The sequence below is a fragment of the Somniosus microcephalus genome, chromosome 1, assembly GCF_052327205.1.
Source record: "Somniosus microcephalus isolate GS21.2 chromosome 1, FLI_Smic_1.0, whole genome shotgun sequence".
In the NCBI taxonomy this organism is placed as follows: Eukaryota; Metazoa; Chordata; class Chondrichthyes; order Squaliformes; family Somniosidae; genus Somniosus; species Somniosus microcephalus.
In genome coordinates this window covers 381,608,393-381,621,504 of record NC_140987.1, presented here as the reverse complement: position 1 = coordinate 381,621,504, position 13,112 = coordinate 381,608,393, and the positions used below count along the sequence as shown (strand labels likewise).

The 13,112-nt window shown below is 53.9% G+C and overlaps 1 protein-coding gene across 6 annotated transcripts in view; it reads left to right on the top strand.

Moving 5' to 3' along the window:
- The window catches only part of phka1a (phosphorylase kinase, alpha 1a (muscle)), a 199,625-nt gene that overhangs the window by 104,465 nt on the left and 82,048 nt on the right, over positions 1–13,112 (top strand). For 3 of the 6 annotated variants that reach the window (XM_085996203.1, XM_085996215.1, XM_085996206.1), the window contains one exon: positions 3,707–3,883. The exons of 2 other annotated variants lie outside the window; for them this stretch is intronic. In XM_085996203.1, the coding sequence (XP_085852329.1) occupies positions 3,707–3,883 (177 nt within the window). The remainder of the gene's footprint in view (positions 1–3,706; positions 3,884–13,112) is intronic. One more of the 6 variants, XM_085996205.1, reaches the window with a different exon arrangement.

Here is a 13,112-nt window from a genome sequence, read left to right as displayed (position 1 = left end):
GGCCTAGGGCACTGTCCTGAGGAACTCCTGCAGCAATTTCCAGGGGCTGTGATGATTGACCTCTTCAATCACCACAACCATCTTCCTTTGTGCTAAGTATGACTCCAGCCATTGGAGAGTTTTCCCCCCGATTCCCATTGACTTCAGTTATACTAGGACTCCTTCATGCCACACTTGGTCAAATGCTGCCTTGATGTCAAGGGCAGTCACTCTCACCTTGCCTCTGGAATTCAGCTCCTTTGTCCACGTTTGGACCAAGGCTGTAATGAGGTCGGCAGCCGAGTGGTCATGGCGGAACCCAAACTGAGCATCAGTGAGCAGGCTGTGGGAGCAGATAGCCTGGATGCAGTGTTGCAAAAAGTTCAATGACCTCGAGTGGTCAAGGTTAGGGAATGCATCTTCAAATGCCATATCCTACCAACTGCACTACTAGCCTCAGTAACTGCTCAATGCCCCACACCCCCATCACTCACCTACCAGCAGTTTCTATCAATCAGGACTCCTACCTAACATTCATAGCTTCACCTCACCCTCACACACTTAGCACTGCTGCAACCTGGCCAGGCAGTGGTGGAAGAGCAACAAGACAGTGATGATGAAGAAACACCAGTACTCGATTTCACACACGCAGCCACCAGCTCAGATATTGACACTGCGCGTAATTTAGAGGATAGCATAGAAGCGGGATCTGCACATGGCGAGACACCAGGCATGTGTGGCCTGCAGCCAGGGCAGGGAGCAAGGATAGTGCAGGTGCCAGCTCGCTGGAAGGCGAAGTCACACATGAGTTCTGTTACAGAGGACTCAAATGGTCTCTTCAATGGGGCAGGCTACAGAAGAAGTACAAATGGGTGTGCACAATGAAATGCTTGGTGCATTAGAAAGCCTGCCAGAAATGTCAAGGAGCATGGGGGAGTCCGGCACAAACTTAGCACAGGGCTTTGCGCAGAGCTTGGAGCCCATCCTTTCCAGCATAGAATGGGTGGCTAGTTCCATTAGCACACTTGTGGATGTGGACCCAACCATGATGCAGCATCTGATGGCTGATGTCTCCGCTTCCATTGCAGCACAAGCAACAGCCACCCAACATCTGAGTATGGCAGTGGAAGCTCAAACTGCTGCCATCATGGCTCTGGATTCCAGTGTTCAAAGGGACTTGCAGGGTGTCACAGCAATCCAGCAATCTGTCCTCCAATAGAGTATTAGGATTTCTGAGGCACTGCCCTGGGGGAGTGGCATTGACTCCGTGGAGCACAAACCTGCTGTTCTCCTACCCCATCCATTCCGCCAGTGACTTGCTGTTGCCCGTCAGCCAGCCAGCCCAAACTGCTGCTGCACATGCCGAGGTGGTGCAGTCCGCAGCCTGGCCTTCTCGCCCCGGAGCTGTGCGAGGTCATCCCCCAAGGCCATCTGCAGTCTTCTCCACTGAAGGTCAGCAGCCTTCCACCAGCCATGCTGCAGCCACTAGGGTTGCACTGCTTAGGAGCACTAGGACAGGCAAAGGCACACGGAACACAGGCCCTAAGGGAATGCACAAGGGTGATTAGTTTACGTTTGTATTCAATATGGAATGTTTTGATTTATAAATTTGGTTTGTTATGTTTATTTTGTTAACTTTTATTTTTGTCTTGTGGCCAAGCAGACACTGTGATGATTAGTGACAGAGGGAAGGTAAGGTGTGGGATGGTTGGTGAATGGGGAATTGGGGTTGCGTTTACTGATACCGCACTTGGATGAGTTCTTCATGGACAGCCATGTCGTCAGCGGATAGCACTTGTCACCTGTAAAGTCTGTGGGTTGTATAGCGAAGTAATACACAGACTACAAGAGTAACTTAAACAGGACTTTACTATTCGAAGGTCAGGGCGAATCTGCCCAATAAATTCTGCCACAGCACTTATATACCGGTGTGGTCACCGTCGGTATTACAGTATACAGCAGCCAGGATAAAGTAGTGCCACACCTAAAATAGTTCTCTTAAAGGTAGAACAGTTACATACACTACATCACCCAGTAACCACCCTTTGGTTTGCTGCAGTGGCTCAAATGCAGCTGGCACAGCGGATTGCCACAGAATGATTGCATCATGACTGCTGCCAGGATACCGGGCATTGACCTGCATGATTTGCTGCTTATGGTCCCAGAGCAGCTGGACGTTGAGGAAGTGGAATCCCTTTCGATTGCGGTACATGTCAGAGTTGACATGCACTGCCCACAAACAACGTACGTGCAGCCAATGGCATCCTGCACCATGGGGAAGCTAGCAATACTAGTGAAGCTGCGTGCTCGCTCTGCCTGCTGCTCTCTGGCAAGAGAGCATCAAATGTAGTCAGCTCTCTTTGAATACAGAGCCTCAGTGACCTACCTTACGCAACAGTGGACAGCATAATGCAAGATGTTGTAAATCTCTCCAACTCTAGCCTGGAAGTAGCCCAATGCATAAAAGTTCATCGCCACAGTCACCTTCACAGCCACTGGCAATGCAGTCCTCTCCCTGCTCTGAGGTTGCAGTTGTGGCTGCAGCAGGTGGCAGATTTCAGTGAGGACGTCCTTACTGAAGCACAGACGTCTCACACATTGTTCCTCGCTGTGGTTCAAGTAGGAGAATTGCCCCCTGAATACCTTGGGCAGATATGGCCTCCTGCTGAGAGCTATTCTCCCCCTCCTCCTCTCCCCCGCCCCCCCCCCCCCCACCCCCCCCCCCCCCCATCTTCTAGCAGCGTGTCCTGCTCGGCATAGCTTCTGTTCATTCTCCAAGTCATGCTGTAATTCAAGGGGAATTCCTACTAGTGCACCCATATCTCAGAGCAACTGGTTTGTGCAGAAGCCTTGAAGTCAGGACCAATTCGTTCAGCACCTGCCACATCACTCCCTGTAGACTTTAGCAACTTTAAAGAACTCTGAACAAATGTTTGATATTTTCTAATCGTAGCAACAGCCACTAGAAATCAATCACCAACTAACCTGAAAGTTGATGATTCCTTTAAATAGCGCTGGTGGGGGGGTCCTTCTTGCTGCTGAACGCTTGTTCAGCTGTGCGCGGTTAAGAGAGGACGTTAGCTGGAACGTTGAGTTCCAAAATGGCACCGCTGGAATCAAATCAGTGTTGCATGCTGATTGACGTCATGATTTGCCTATTCTGCATAATTCCAGTGGATGCGCACTGTGCTAGCACCCTCACCAATATGGCGTCCGGCGCAACTCGCACCAGACGTGTGTGCGTGTACCGCGGAAGCCATTTTGGAGCTCTAAGGGCACTTGCCGTGCCTGTTTTGGGCGCTACAGATTCGAAATTTGTGCCCATTGTGATTTTTTTTTTTCAATTGCCTTTGGGGATCAGGGAATGTTTATGCCCGTTATTTTCTTAGATGATTAAATAGGTGAGTTGGAGTCCATTCTAAAACTGTATAGTCTGTGAAGGGTGTAAGCTTGGCAGCTTGGCCTTTTCTTAATCCTTGCTTTTTTTCATTGGCTGTATGTTCAGTTGTTTTCCCATCTTTAATCAGCCAATGTGTTGACTGTAATGGGAAATTCTTTACATGGCTGCTGCAGAATGCTCATTTCATGTGCATGCATTGGCAAAGCTAGTGTCTTCTCACTCTCTGTCTGCTTGCCTATACGAATCTTCAAGTGTGGCAATGTTCTGTCTTGCTTGACGTCCATCAAGAATTGTTCCCATTAAGTATCCGTATCTTCATTGCCACAGTAGAAAACCGGGATGAGTTAACCGTGTACTTAAACCAACTGCTGGAGAGCAAGCCACCAAAATCTGATTTGCTGCCGTCTGAACAGAAAACTGGTCTGCATCGTTTCCGTGCTGCTGCACATGCTACACGGGACATCGTGTCTCTGGCGAACAAAGCAAAAGGACTTGACGTTCAAAGTTAGTTTGGTATCATTGATTTTAAAATAAATTTTTACTATGAATTTATGAGCACTTTTGAGGGGTAGCCTGACTTTGAATTCTTGTACAGACTAAGCAGGATGTCTATATGATGAGCCACATGATGCTTGCTTTAAAAGAAAGGGGAGGGATCCCATCTGTTTCCCTCCCTCTCTAAAAATTGAGCTCTTCCAGAAGCAATTGTAACTTTAGCAACTCTCATATATCTGATGATGTACCTATGGATCTTTTTTCACTTTTCTATTTTAGAAAACATTGGGGGCGAAATTGGGTGCCTTTGCGCCTCCAGTTAGCACCCCCGGGGGGGGCGATAACGGGGCGCAAATGGCTTTGCGACCGGGTGCAGTGCTGACATCGACTTCCGCCATATGCGGTGGGAGTTTTGCGGCGGCGCTATGGCATTGTACCCCAATTTCCTTCACCTGGCAATCGTGGCATCATCGCCGTGTGCATCGCCTCGGTAGCGCCCCGGACCCAAAGTTGACTTCCGCCCCCTGCACCAACGCCGGGTGAAAACACCGACAGCTGCAGGAGGCATACGTTGGGTGGCTGGCCGCTTCTGGGGCGATGATTAAAGGCGAGATGGCCGAGGTAAGTTTTAAAAAAAAAAAAAAAAAAAAAAAAGAAGTAACTTTTTTGTTCCCTTTTTTCCCCACAGGTTCCTGCCCGCGATCGATCAGCCTGGCACCTGCTTGAGTGCCGGGCTGATCGTGCGGGATCGCGGCTGCCTTGGTGGTCCAGGTAAGTAATTTTTCTATTGCAGAGCCTGCAGTGATGGCCCTTCCCTTTTAAGGGAGGGAAGGAGCGTTTGAATGCGGCCCAGTGTGCAGCGCTGCTGAAATCTCCGCCCCGCCTGCTGCCGATTGTGCTCCAAGAATAGAGTGCAGTGCTTGATTTAACGCTCCACTTCCTTCTTGGAGCACAAAACCAAATTTTTTTTAAAGTTCAGAAACATTAGTGCCTGACTCTCTAATTTTCGAAACTCTTAAAATTTAGCACCCCAAACGGGGCTATAATGAATTTCCTCCCCCATTGTATTTTGTTGCCATCACCTAGGAAATTGGTGGAGGGGAATTTTGAAAAAACTTAATCCAGTTGAAATTGCAGATTTTGCTAAAGCACTTGCTAAAGGATTACTGATAATCTCTATTAATGTTAAGACAACTCCTCAATGTTGTCGGGCTCAATGCCCATACTAGTCTTTCTGCCTTCCTTTCCTCACTCCATTGTTTGAACAAGAAAAAGATAATATAAGTACTGATGTTTATTACTGTAGCTCCAAAACATTTTATTTTACCCTTTACTTGTTTTTAAAGTAGTCTTTGTCACCTTTTTTAAAACCGAGGTTACAAGCTGTGTCTTGCAGTTTTTATGAATAATGGTCTGTCATCTAACTTTTTTCAATATCTTTAAAAAGTGTTCAGTCTGCGTTTGTCTGAATCTTTCAACCTGTCAAGCTTGAGAAGGATCTCTGTCGCGCTCGTCCCCCCGTCTCTTCTGTCGCGCTCGTCCCCCCGTCTCTTCTGTCGCGCTCGTCCCCCGTCTCTTCTGTCGCGCTCGTCCCCCCGTCTCTTCTGTCGCGCTCGTCCCCCCGTCTCTTCTGTCGCGCTCGTCCCCCCGTCTCTTCTGTCGCGCTCGTCCCCCCGTCTCTTCTGTCGCGCTCGTCCCCCCGTCTCTTCTGTCGCGCTCGTCCCCCCGTCTCTTCTGTCGCGCTCGTCCCCCCGTCTCTTCTGTCGCGCTCGTCCCCCCGTCTCTTCTGTCGCGCTCGTCCCCCCGTCTCTTCTGTCGCGCTCGTCCCCCCGTCTCTTCTGTCGCGCTCGTCCCCCCGTCTCTTCTGTCGCGCTCGTCCCCCCCGTCCGTCTGTCGCGCTCGTCCCCCCCTCCCGTCTGTCGCGCTCGTCCCCCCCCTCCCGTCTGTCGCGCTCGTCCCCCCCTCCCGTCTGTCGCGCTCGTCCCCCCCTCCCGTCTGTCGCGCTCGTCCCCCCCTCCCGTCTGTCGCGCTCGTCCCCCCTCCCGTCTGTCGCGCTCGTCCCCCCCTCCCGTCTGTCGCGCTCGTCCCCCCCTCCCGTCTGTCGCGCTCGTCCCCCCCTCCCGTCTGTCGCGCTCGTCCCCCCCTCCCGTCTGTCGCGCTCGTCCCCCCCTCCCGTCTGTCGCGCCCGTCCCCCCTCCCGTCTGTCGCGCCCGTCCCCCCCCTCCCGTCTGTCGCGCCCGTCCCCCCCTCCCGTCTGTCGCGCCCGTCCCCCCCTCCCGTCTGTCGCGCCCGTCCCCCCCTCCCGTCTGTCGCGCCCGTCCCCCCCTCCCGTCTGTCGCGCCCGTCCCCCCCCTCCCGTCTGTCGCGCTCGTCCCCCCCTCCCGTCTGTCGCGCTCGTCCCCCCCCTCCCGCCTGTCGCGCTCGTCCCCCCCTCCCGTCTGTCGCGCTCGTCCCCCCCCTCCCGTCTGTCGCGCTCGTCCCCCCCCTCCCGTCTGTCGCGCTCGTCCCCCCCTCCCGTCTGTCGCGCTCGTCCCCCCCCTCCCGTCTGTCGCGCTCGTCCCCCCCCTCCCGTCTGTCGCGCTCGTCCCCCCCCCCCCGTCTGTCGCGCTCGTCCCCCCCTCCCGTCTGTCGCGCTCGTCCCCCCCTCCCGTCTGTCGCGCTCGTCCCCCCCTCCCGTCTGTCGCGCTCGTCCCCCCCTCCCGTCTGTCGCGCTCGTCCCCCCCTCCCGTCTGTCGCGCTCGTCCCCCCCTCCCGTCTGTCGCGCTCGTCCCCCCCCTCCCGTCTGTCGCGCTCGTCCCCCCCCCCTCCCGTCTGTCGCGCTCGTCCCCCCCCTCCCGTCTGTCGCGCTCGTCCCCCCCCTCCCGTCTGTCGCGCTCGTCCCCCCCCTCCCGTCTGTCGCGCTCGTCCCCCCCCCTCCCGTCTGTCGCGCTAGTCCCCCCCCCTCCCGTCTGTCGCGCTCGTCCCCCCCCTCCCGTCTGTCGCGCTCGTCCCCCCCCTCCCGTCTGTCGCGCTCGTCCCCCCCCTCCCGCCTGTCGCGCCCGACCTAATGGCCATGGTCTGGGAGGCATCAACAAGGGTGGTTGGATGTTTTGCACCCACCCCCCACCAGAGATGTGGCCCATTTGGAAAATTCATGCCTTTTCCCCCCCTCCATTCAGAACCATTTGCACCTGGCCAGCTTACATAGGAACAGGAGTAGGCCATTCAGCCCCTCGAGCCTGTTCCTCCATTCAATGAGATAATGGTTATTCTGTATCCTGACTCCATCCACTCACCTTGGCACCATATCCCTTAATACTCTTGGCTAGCAAACGTCTAACAATCTCAATTTAAAATTATCAATTGAGCTAGCATCTCTTGTTTTTTGCGGGAAATAGTTTCATACTTTCACCACCCTTTGCATGAAGAAGTGTTCCTAACTCCTCTTCTGAATGGCCTGGCTTTGATTTTAAGGTTATGGCCCTTGTCCTAGACTCCCCCACCAGCGGAAATAGTTTATACCTATCCTGGCAATCCTTTCAAAATCCTAAAAGCATCAGTCAAAATCACACATTAGCCTTCTATATTTCAGGGAACACAAGCAGAGTTGATGTAATCTCTCCTCATAATCTAACCCTTGAGCCCTCTTTCTGGAGAATCTGCGCTGCACTCCTTCCAAGGCCAATATATCCTTTCTATGGTGAGGTGCCCAGAACTATACACAGCACTCCAGGCTTTGTATAGCTGTAGCAAAACTTCCTCCCCTTTATATTCTAGCCCTATAGTTATAAAGGCTAATATTCCATTTGCCTTTTTGATTATTTTTTGTAACTGACTACTACATTTTAGTGATCTGTGCCCCCTAAATTTCTTTGGACCTCTGATTTTCACTATTTTAAAAATTACGAGGATCTATCCTTTTTTGGTCCGAAATGGATGACCTCACAGTTATCGGCATTGAAATCCATCTGCCACATTTTTGCCCATTCACTTAATCTCGGTGTCTCTTTGTAACTCTATGCTCCCATCTACACTACTTACTATGCCACCAAACTCTTTGTCATCGGCAAACTTGGATATATGACTCTCTATTGTGTTAATCTAAGTTATTAATAAATATAGTGAATAGTTGAGGCCCTAGCACAGATCCTTATGGGACGCCGTAAGTCAATTCCTTCCAATTTGAGTACATACCATTATCCCTATTCTCTGCCTTCTACTCTGCAATTTTGGGGTCCTAATATGATAGCCCCAATATAAAGTTACGAACTGTGCATTTGCAGAACCCCTTCTCCTATGCAGCATACTGCAGGAGCCAGAGCATATCTGGGCTGCTTCACATGCACAAAAAAGTGTGCTACTTTCATGCTCATTAGGACATTGTAGACATGCCAGCGCGCCTCATTGTCTCTTCCATTAAATATTACTGTCTTTCTCCTTTATTAGGGACAGATGAAAATGATGGACAGGAAAAGATCTACTGGTCCATCTAGTCTGTCCCACACAGCTGTGATGCCTTTTGTATCACAGTACATACACTACCCCCCACCCGTACCATGTAATCAACTGGGAGAGGCAAAAAAACAGAAAAATCTAGGTCAGTTAAGGGGTAAAATGGAAAATTCCTTTCTGACCCCCGTAGGCAATCAAAACTCAGGCCCGGGGTGTCCCGCTCCCAGACCCTCATGGGTCAGTTGAAGGAACTCCCTCCAGTGTTGTTGGGGTACTACCCACTGTTCTTCTTTGAACAGCATGCCTTCCCTTATGGAGAGGGCCGCTGCGCCGTAAGGGCCTTCTACCTTCCTGCCCTCCATTACTGCGCTAATGACAGTTTTCAGGACAGGGTCCTGGGCTTGGACCGTTTTAAGGTCCGGGGCTAACACTACTCCTAAGCTCCCTTGGGTCCCATCCCTGCCTCTAACTGCCGCCACGGGCCCGGACTCATACGGGTCCCAGAAAGTGCCTGCGTGTGCACCCTCCTTCGCCAGCATGTCGGCTTGCTGGTTACCCTGGCTGTAGGGTTCTGTGGAGGAATGGGCCTTCACTTTGTGGATGAAGACCTCGCCTTCCTCCCCACAGCTGCCAGGATTTTCTCCAGCAGGGGCTTTACTGTTAAGAGCCTCCCGTCGGCGGAGGTATACCCGCAACGGGACCAGATGGCCAGGTATTTCGTACACGAGTTGCAAGTGAACATGCTGTCCGAGCAAATCATGTATGGGGTGGGGAAGATTTCGGGGTGGGTAACCACGTACACCACCGCGGACAGTTCAGCCTGTTGGGCGCTCATGGTGCTGGGGAGTTTGATCGCCAGGGCAATGTTTGCCGTTGGGTCATCAACTCCACAACCCGTGAGTCGTTCGCCAGCAGATACCATGCTGGAACCGTCTACATAGATTCCGTGGCCTGAGGGATGTATCCCGGCCCGTAAACCTACGTTCACCTCCCATACCCGTTCTATGGAACACCGATGGACTGTTCCAGGATATACCATATTGGCCGCGAGCTTTGGCTCGCAAAGGCCCCTCGCCTTCCGATCCATCTGCGAGAGGAGGAGGGTCCAGCGCGCAATGCGTGCACTGCTGACTGTCCCATCTTTAATCCTCCCGTCCAGAAGCATCTGGGTGGGTGTGAGGAGGGTGATGGGAGAGGTGCCTGTGAAGATCAAGGGCTAGAAATTCAGTAGGCTTTGCGCCCAGTTTTCGCCCAAAGAGGGCTTTTGCGCCACTTGCTGAGCTTTCGCCGATATTCAGCGTTGCGGTAATGGTGGCGTTAGCCAGTAGTGCTGCGCCGCCACCGATGACGTCATCGGTGTGCGCAGTGCCCCGCTACCGCCCCGACCGCCATATTGAGTTGCGGCCGCCTCTTCAGCAGCGGCCGCAAACAGCGATCAGAAAATGGGGCCGTACTGTAGCGTTAGTGGGGCGAGTTAAGGCGGATGTGCGGCCGGCTGCTTTTTCGGCGGCTGCCTGCCCGCACCTCCTTCCCCGGCCTCCTCCATTCCCCCCCCCCCCCCCGCGGCATTGCTGGCTGTTTTCCGGGAGCCCGACACTTCTCCGTGGTGCTGGGCTCATTTGCCGGCACTAGCGAGCGGCAATCTCGCTGTTGCAAGCACCTCCCCCTTAAGAGAGGGAGGAAGGCCTGCAGTACCGCAGCCTGCAGCGGGTGGCGCTGCAGCACCTAGTGCGCCGATATTCAGTTTCAGCGCCCCAAGCGGGGGCGCCGAAACCCTTGAATAGCGGCCGGCTTCGACGTGGGGCGCTGAAACTGAATTTCCGGCGGGCGCAAGTGGCTCCGCGCACAGCGGTAACTTCTGGGCACAAGCGAGTTGGCGGGCCCAAACTGAATTTCTAGGCCCAAGGATCTTTTCACAGCCCAATACGTGGCCAAAAGGTGCCGTTCGCAAATTGAGTAGCTCCTCTCCACATCAGTGAGTACTCTGGAGGAGTAGACCACGGGCCTTAGCCTACCGTGCCGCTCCTGGAGCAGCACGGCACTGAGACTATCCCCGCTGGCCGCTACCTCCAAGAAGAACTCTTTCCCCCCATCTATGCCTCCTAGGGCTGGTGCAGTCTGCAAGTCTACTTGAGCTTGACAAATGCTGCCTGGCAACCCTCATCCCAAGACCACTCCACTCCTTTGTAGGAGTCGGAGCAAAGGGGCTGCTGTGGCTGCATAGTCTTCAATGAAGTCCCTGCAGTACCCCGTTAACCCTAGGAATGACCTCTCACCTCTCACTGTGTGTTGGGGACCGGCAACTCTTGGACCGCTTCCCTCCTAGCCTTGTCTATGGCTCTCTCCCCTGCGCGGACGGTTAGGCCCAGGAATTTAACTTCCCGCTGGCCGATCTGCGCCTTTTTCGGGTTGACTTTGAACCCCTTATTCTGTAGCAGTTCGGCCAGTAGCGGGCCATGCTCCCCGACTGAGTCGGTAAACAAGAGCAGGTCATCCACATACTGCAGCAACTGGGTGGGCTGACTAAATTCCTTTAAGCTATCCGCCATACACTGGTGGAAGATGCTGGGGCTGTTATGGAAGCCTTGTGGCAAGCAGTTCCAAGTATACTGTTGCCCCTTAAAAGTAAAAGCGAACTTATACTGGTCCTCCCTCCTTAAGGGGATGGACCAAAACCCATTTGAAATATCCAGCACCGTGAACGTGGTCGCGGATGCTGGAATATTCCCGATGAGGTCGGCCACTGCTGCCATTGTGGGGGCGCACGCGGGGATATTGCTGTTGAGCACCCGATAGTCCACCATTGCTCTCCATGAATTGTCCAGTTTTCTGACCGGCCAAAGCGGAGAGTTAACGTGGGTGGCTGTGGGCCTCAACACTCCCTGCTGTACTAAAGAGGACATGGTTGCCTCCATGTCGGGCTCTGCTTCTCTGGGGAAGTTTTATTGCTTCTGGGGCCGGGCCATGGGGTCCCCGTCCACGCTGACCTCAAACCCGGTGACCCTCCCGCAGTCGTGTTTGTGTGTGGCAAATGCAGCTAGGTTAGCCTGCACGAATGCCTGAAATTCCCCTGGGACACCGTCGACCATGAGCCCAAGGTTGTAACCTTCTTTCGGCTTCACAGTACACAGGGTCCCCTTCCCTTCCTTGCTCGGGATGACTACTACACCTCCCTTTTTACCCGTATTGGCTCCCCAAAGACAATGATTGCGGAGATCCACGAGGATCCCGTGGCCCACGATGAAGTCGGCCCCTACGATCCCCTTTCCTCCCTCCGCTTCCCACTTCTCCAGAATGCACGTCCACTTGGTACAGAGCGTGCCCAGGCGGATTGAGAGTGGCTTGGAGAATGCTCCTGCCTGTTCCTTACCGGTGAACCCCGATAGAACATATGGAACCCCGCTAGACAGGTGAGGTGGTGGGGTTAGCTGCGTGGATCACGGTGCATGATGCTCCCGTATCCAACAGATAAGTTCCTTTAACCTTCTCTACCTCCATCTGCACGAGCGGTCTCTTCCATCCGCCATACCGGAGAGCACACAGGTAGACAGGCTGCACGGGCTCCAGTCATTGTGGGGCGTCAAAGGGGGCCGAGGGAACCACCACACTGGTGGTGGCTGCTATTTTCCCCTGGCTGGTCAGGAGGAGAGATCGTATCGACTCCAAGAGTGGCTCGATCGCAGCGGGAGGGATACCTGGCTCTGCCTTTTGGGCTGGGGCTGTGGAGTTCTTTACTTTATTGTCTTTCCATGGATTTTTACAATCCTTGCGCCAGTGGCCGTCCTTCCCGCACCCGTAACAGTTTAACTTAGTCTGGGAGGGACGGTTCCCCTCCTGGTGCCACTCTCTTATTCTGGCCCCCAGGTTTAACCTCATGGACTTTCCCCTTGGGTTGGGGCGTCTCGATACCCCTTATATTTTTAAATGATGTCGTGAGCTGGTGGATCACCATTTCCTCGGTGGTCTGGGGGCTACTGGGGTCAAACCAGGCCGCCGCCTGGGCTCGGATTTGGGGCAGGCAGTTTGTCATTAGACAACGGAGCCAGTGGGTCAATTGGACTTGGTTCAGTAATGTCCGCGCTGGCATTCCTGGGCATGCGCTCCGGTAGACTGGCCACAGCCTGTTTGCGAATGCCTGCGGGGACTCCCCTGGGAGCTGTACCGTTTTTTCCACCCAGGCAAACGGACTACAGTCATTGAGTCCCATGGCCTCCAATATCTCGTTCCTCAAATCCTCATAATCTTTCTGCCCCTTTTTACATTCATCAGATAGGGTCTGGAGGAGATCCCTCCCCAGAGAAAACAGCAGCATCTTAGCTTGCTCTGCGTCATCGCAGTCATTAACGCACGCTGCCTGTTCTCTGTCCCTGAAATGCAGAGAGGGGTCTCCCTTTTCGGTGAGCTTGGGGATGTGACTAACCATGGCCCTGAGCTGTTGGGTGCCGTGCGGCACAACAAACTGATTTTGGATGGCCCCATGGTCCTCATCATCAATGGGCGGGCTGTACCTCCGTTGTCGGAGGGGGTACACCGGTCCTGGTCCCGGCCTATCTAGCGGGGCCTGCTGTGCTTCCCCTACCACTTCATCCTCCACACCCCTTGCTGCCAGAACCCCTGAAAACTCGGAGCTATGGGTGGCGGCCGTGGGACCTATGATTCCCTAGCCAACTTTGTCCTGGGTGCTGCCTGTGGGACGGTTCTGTTTGGGTTGCCGGTAAAGTCCGACTGGCCCGCCTTCGGGCTGATGAGGCATACCATGCCCTTTGCCCTCGATAAGGCCATGCCCAAGCTTTCTATCTCCTCCCTA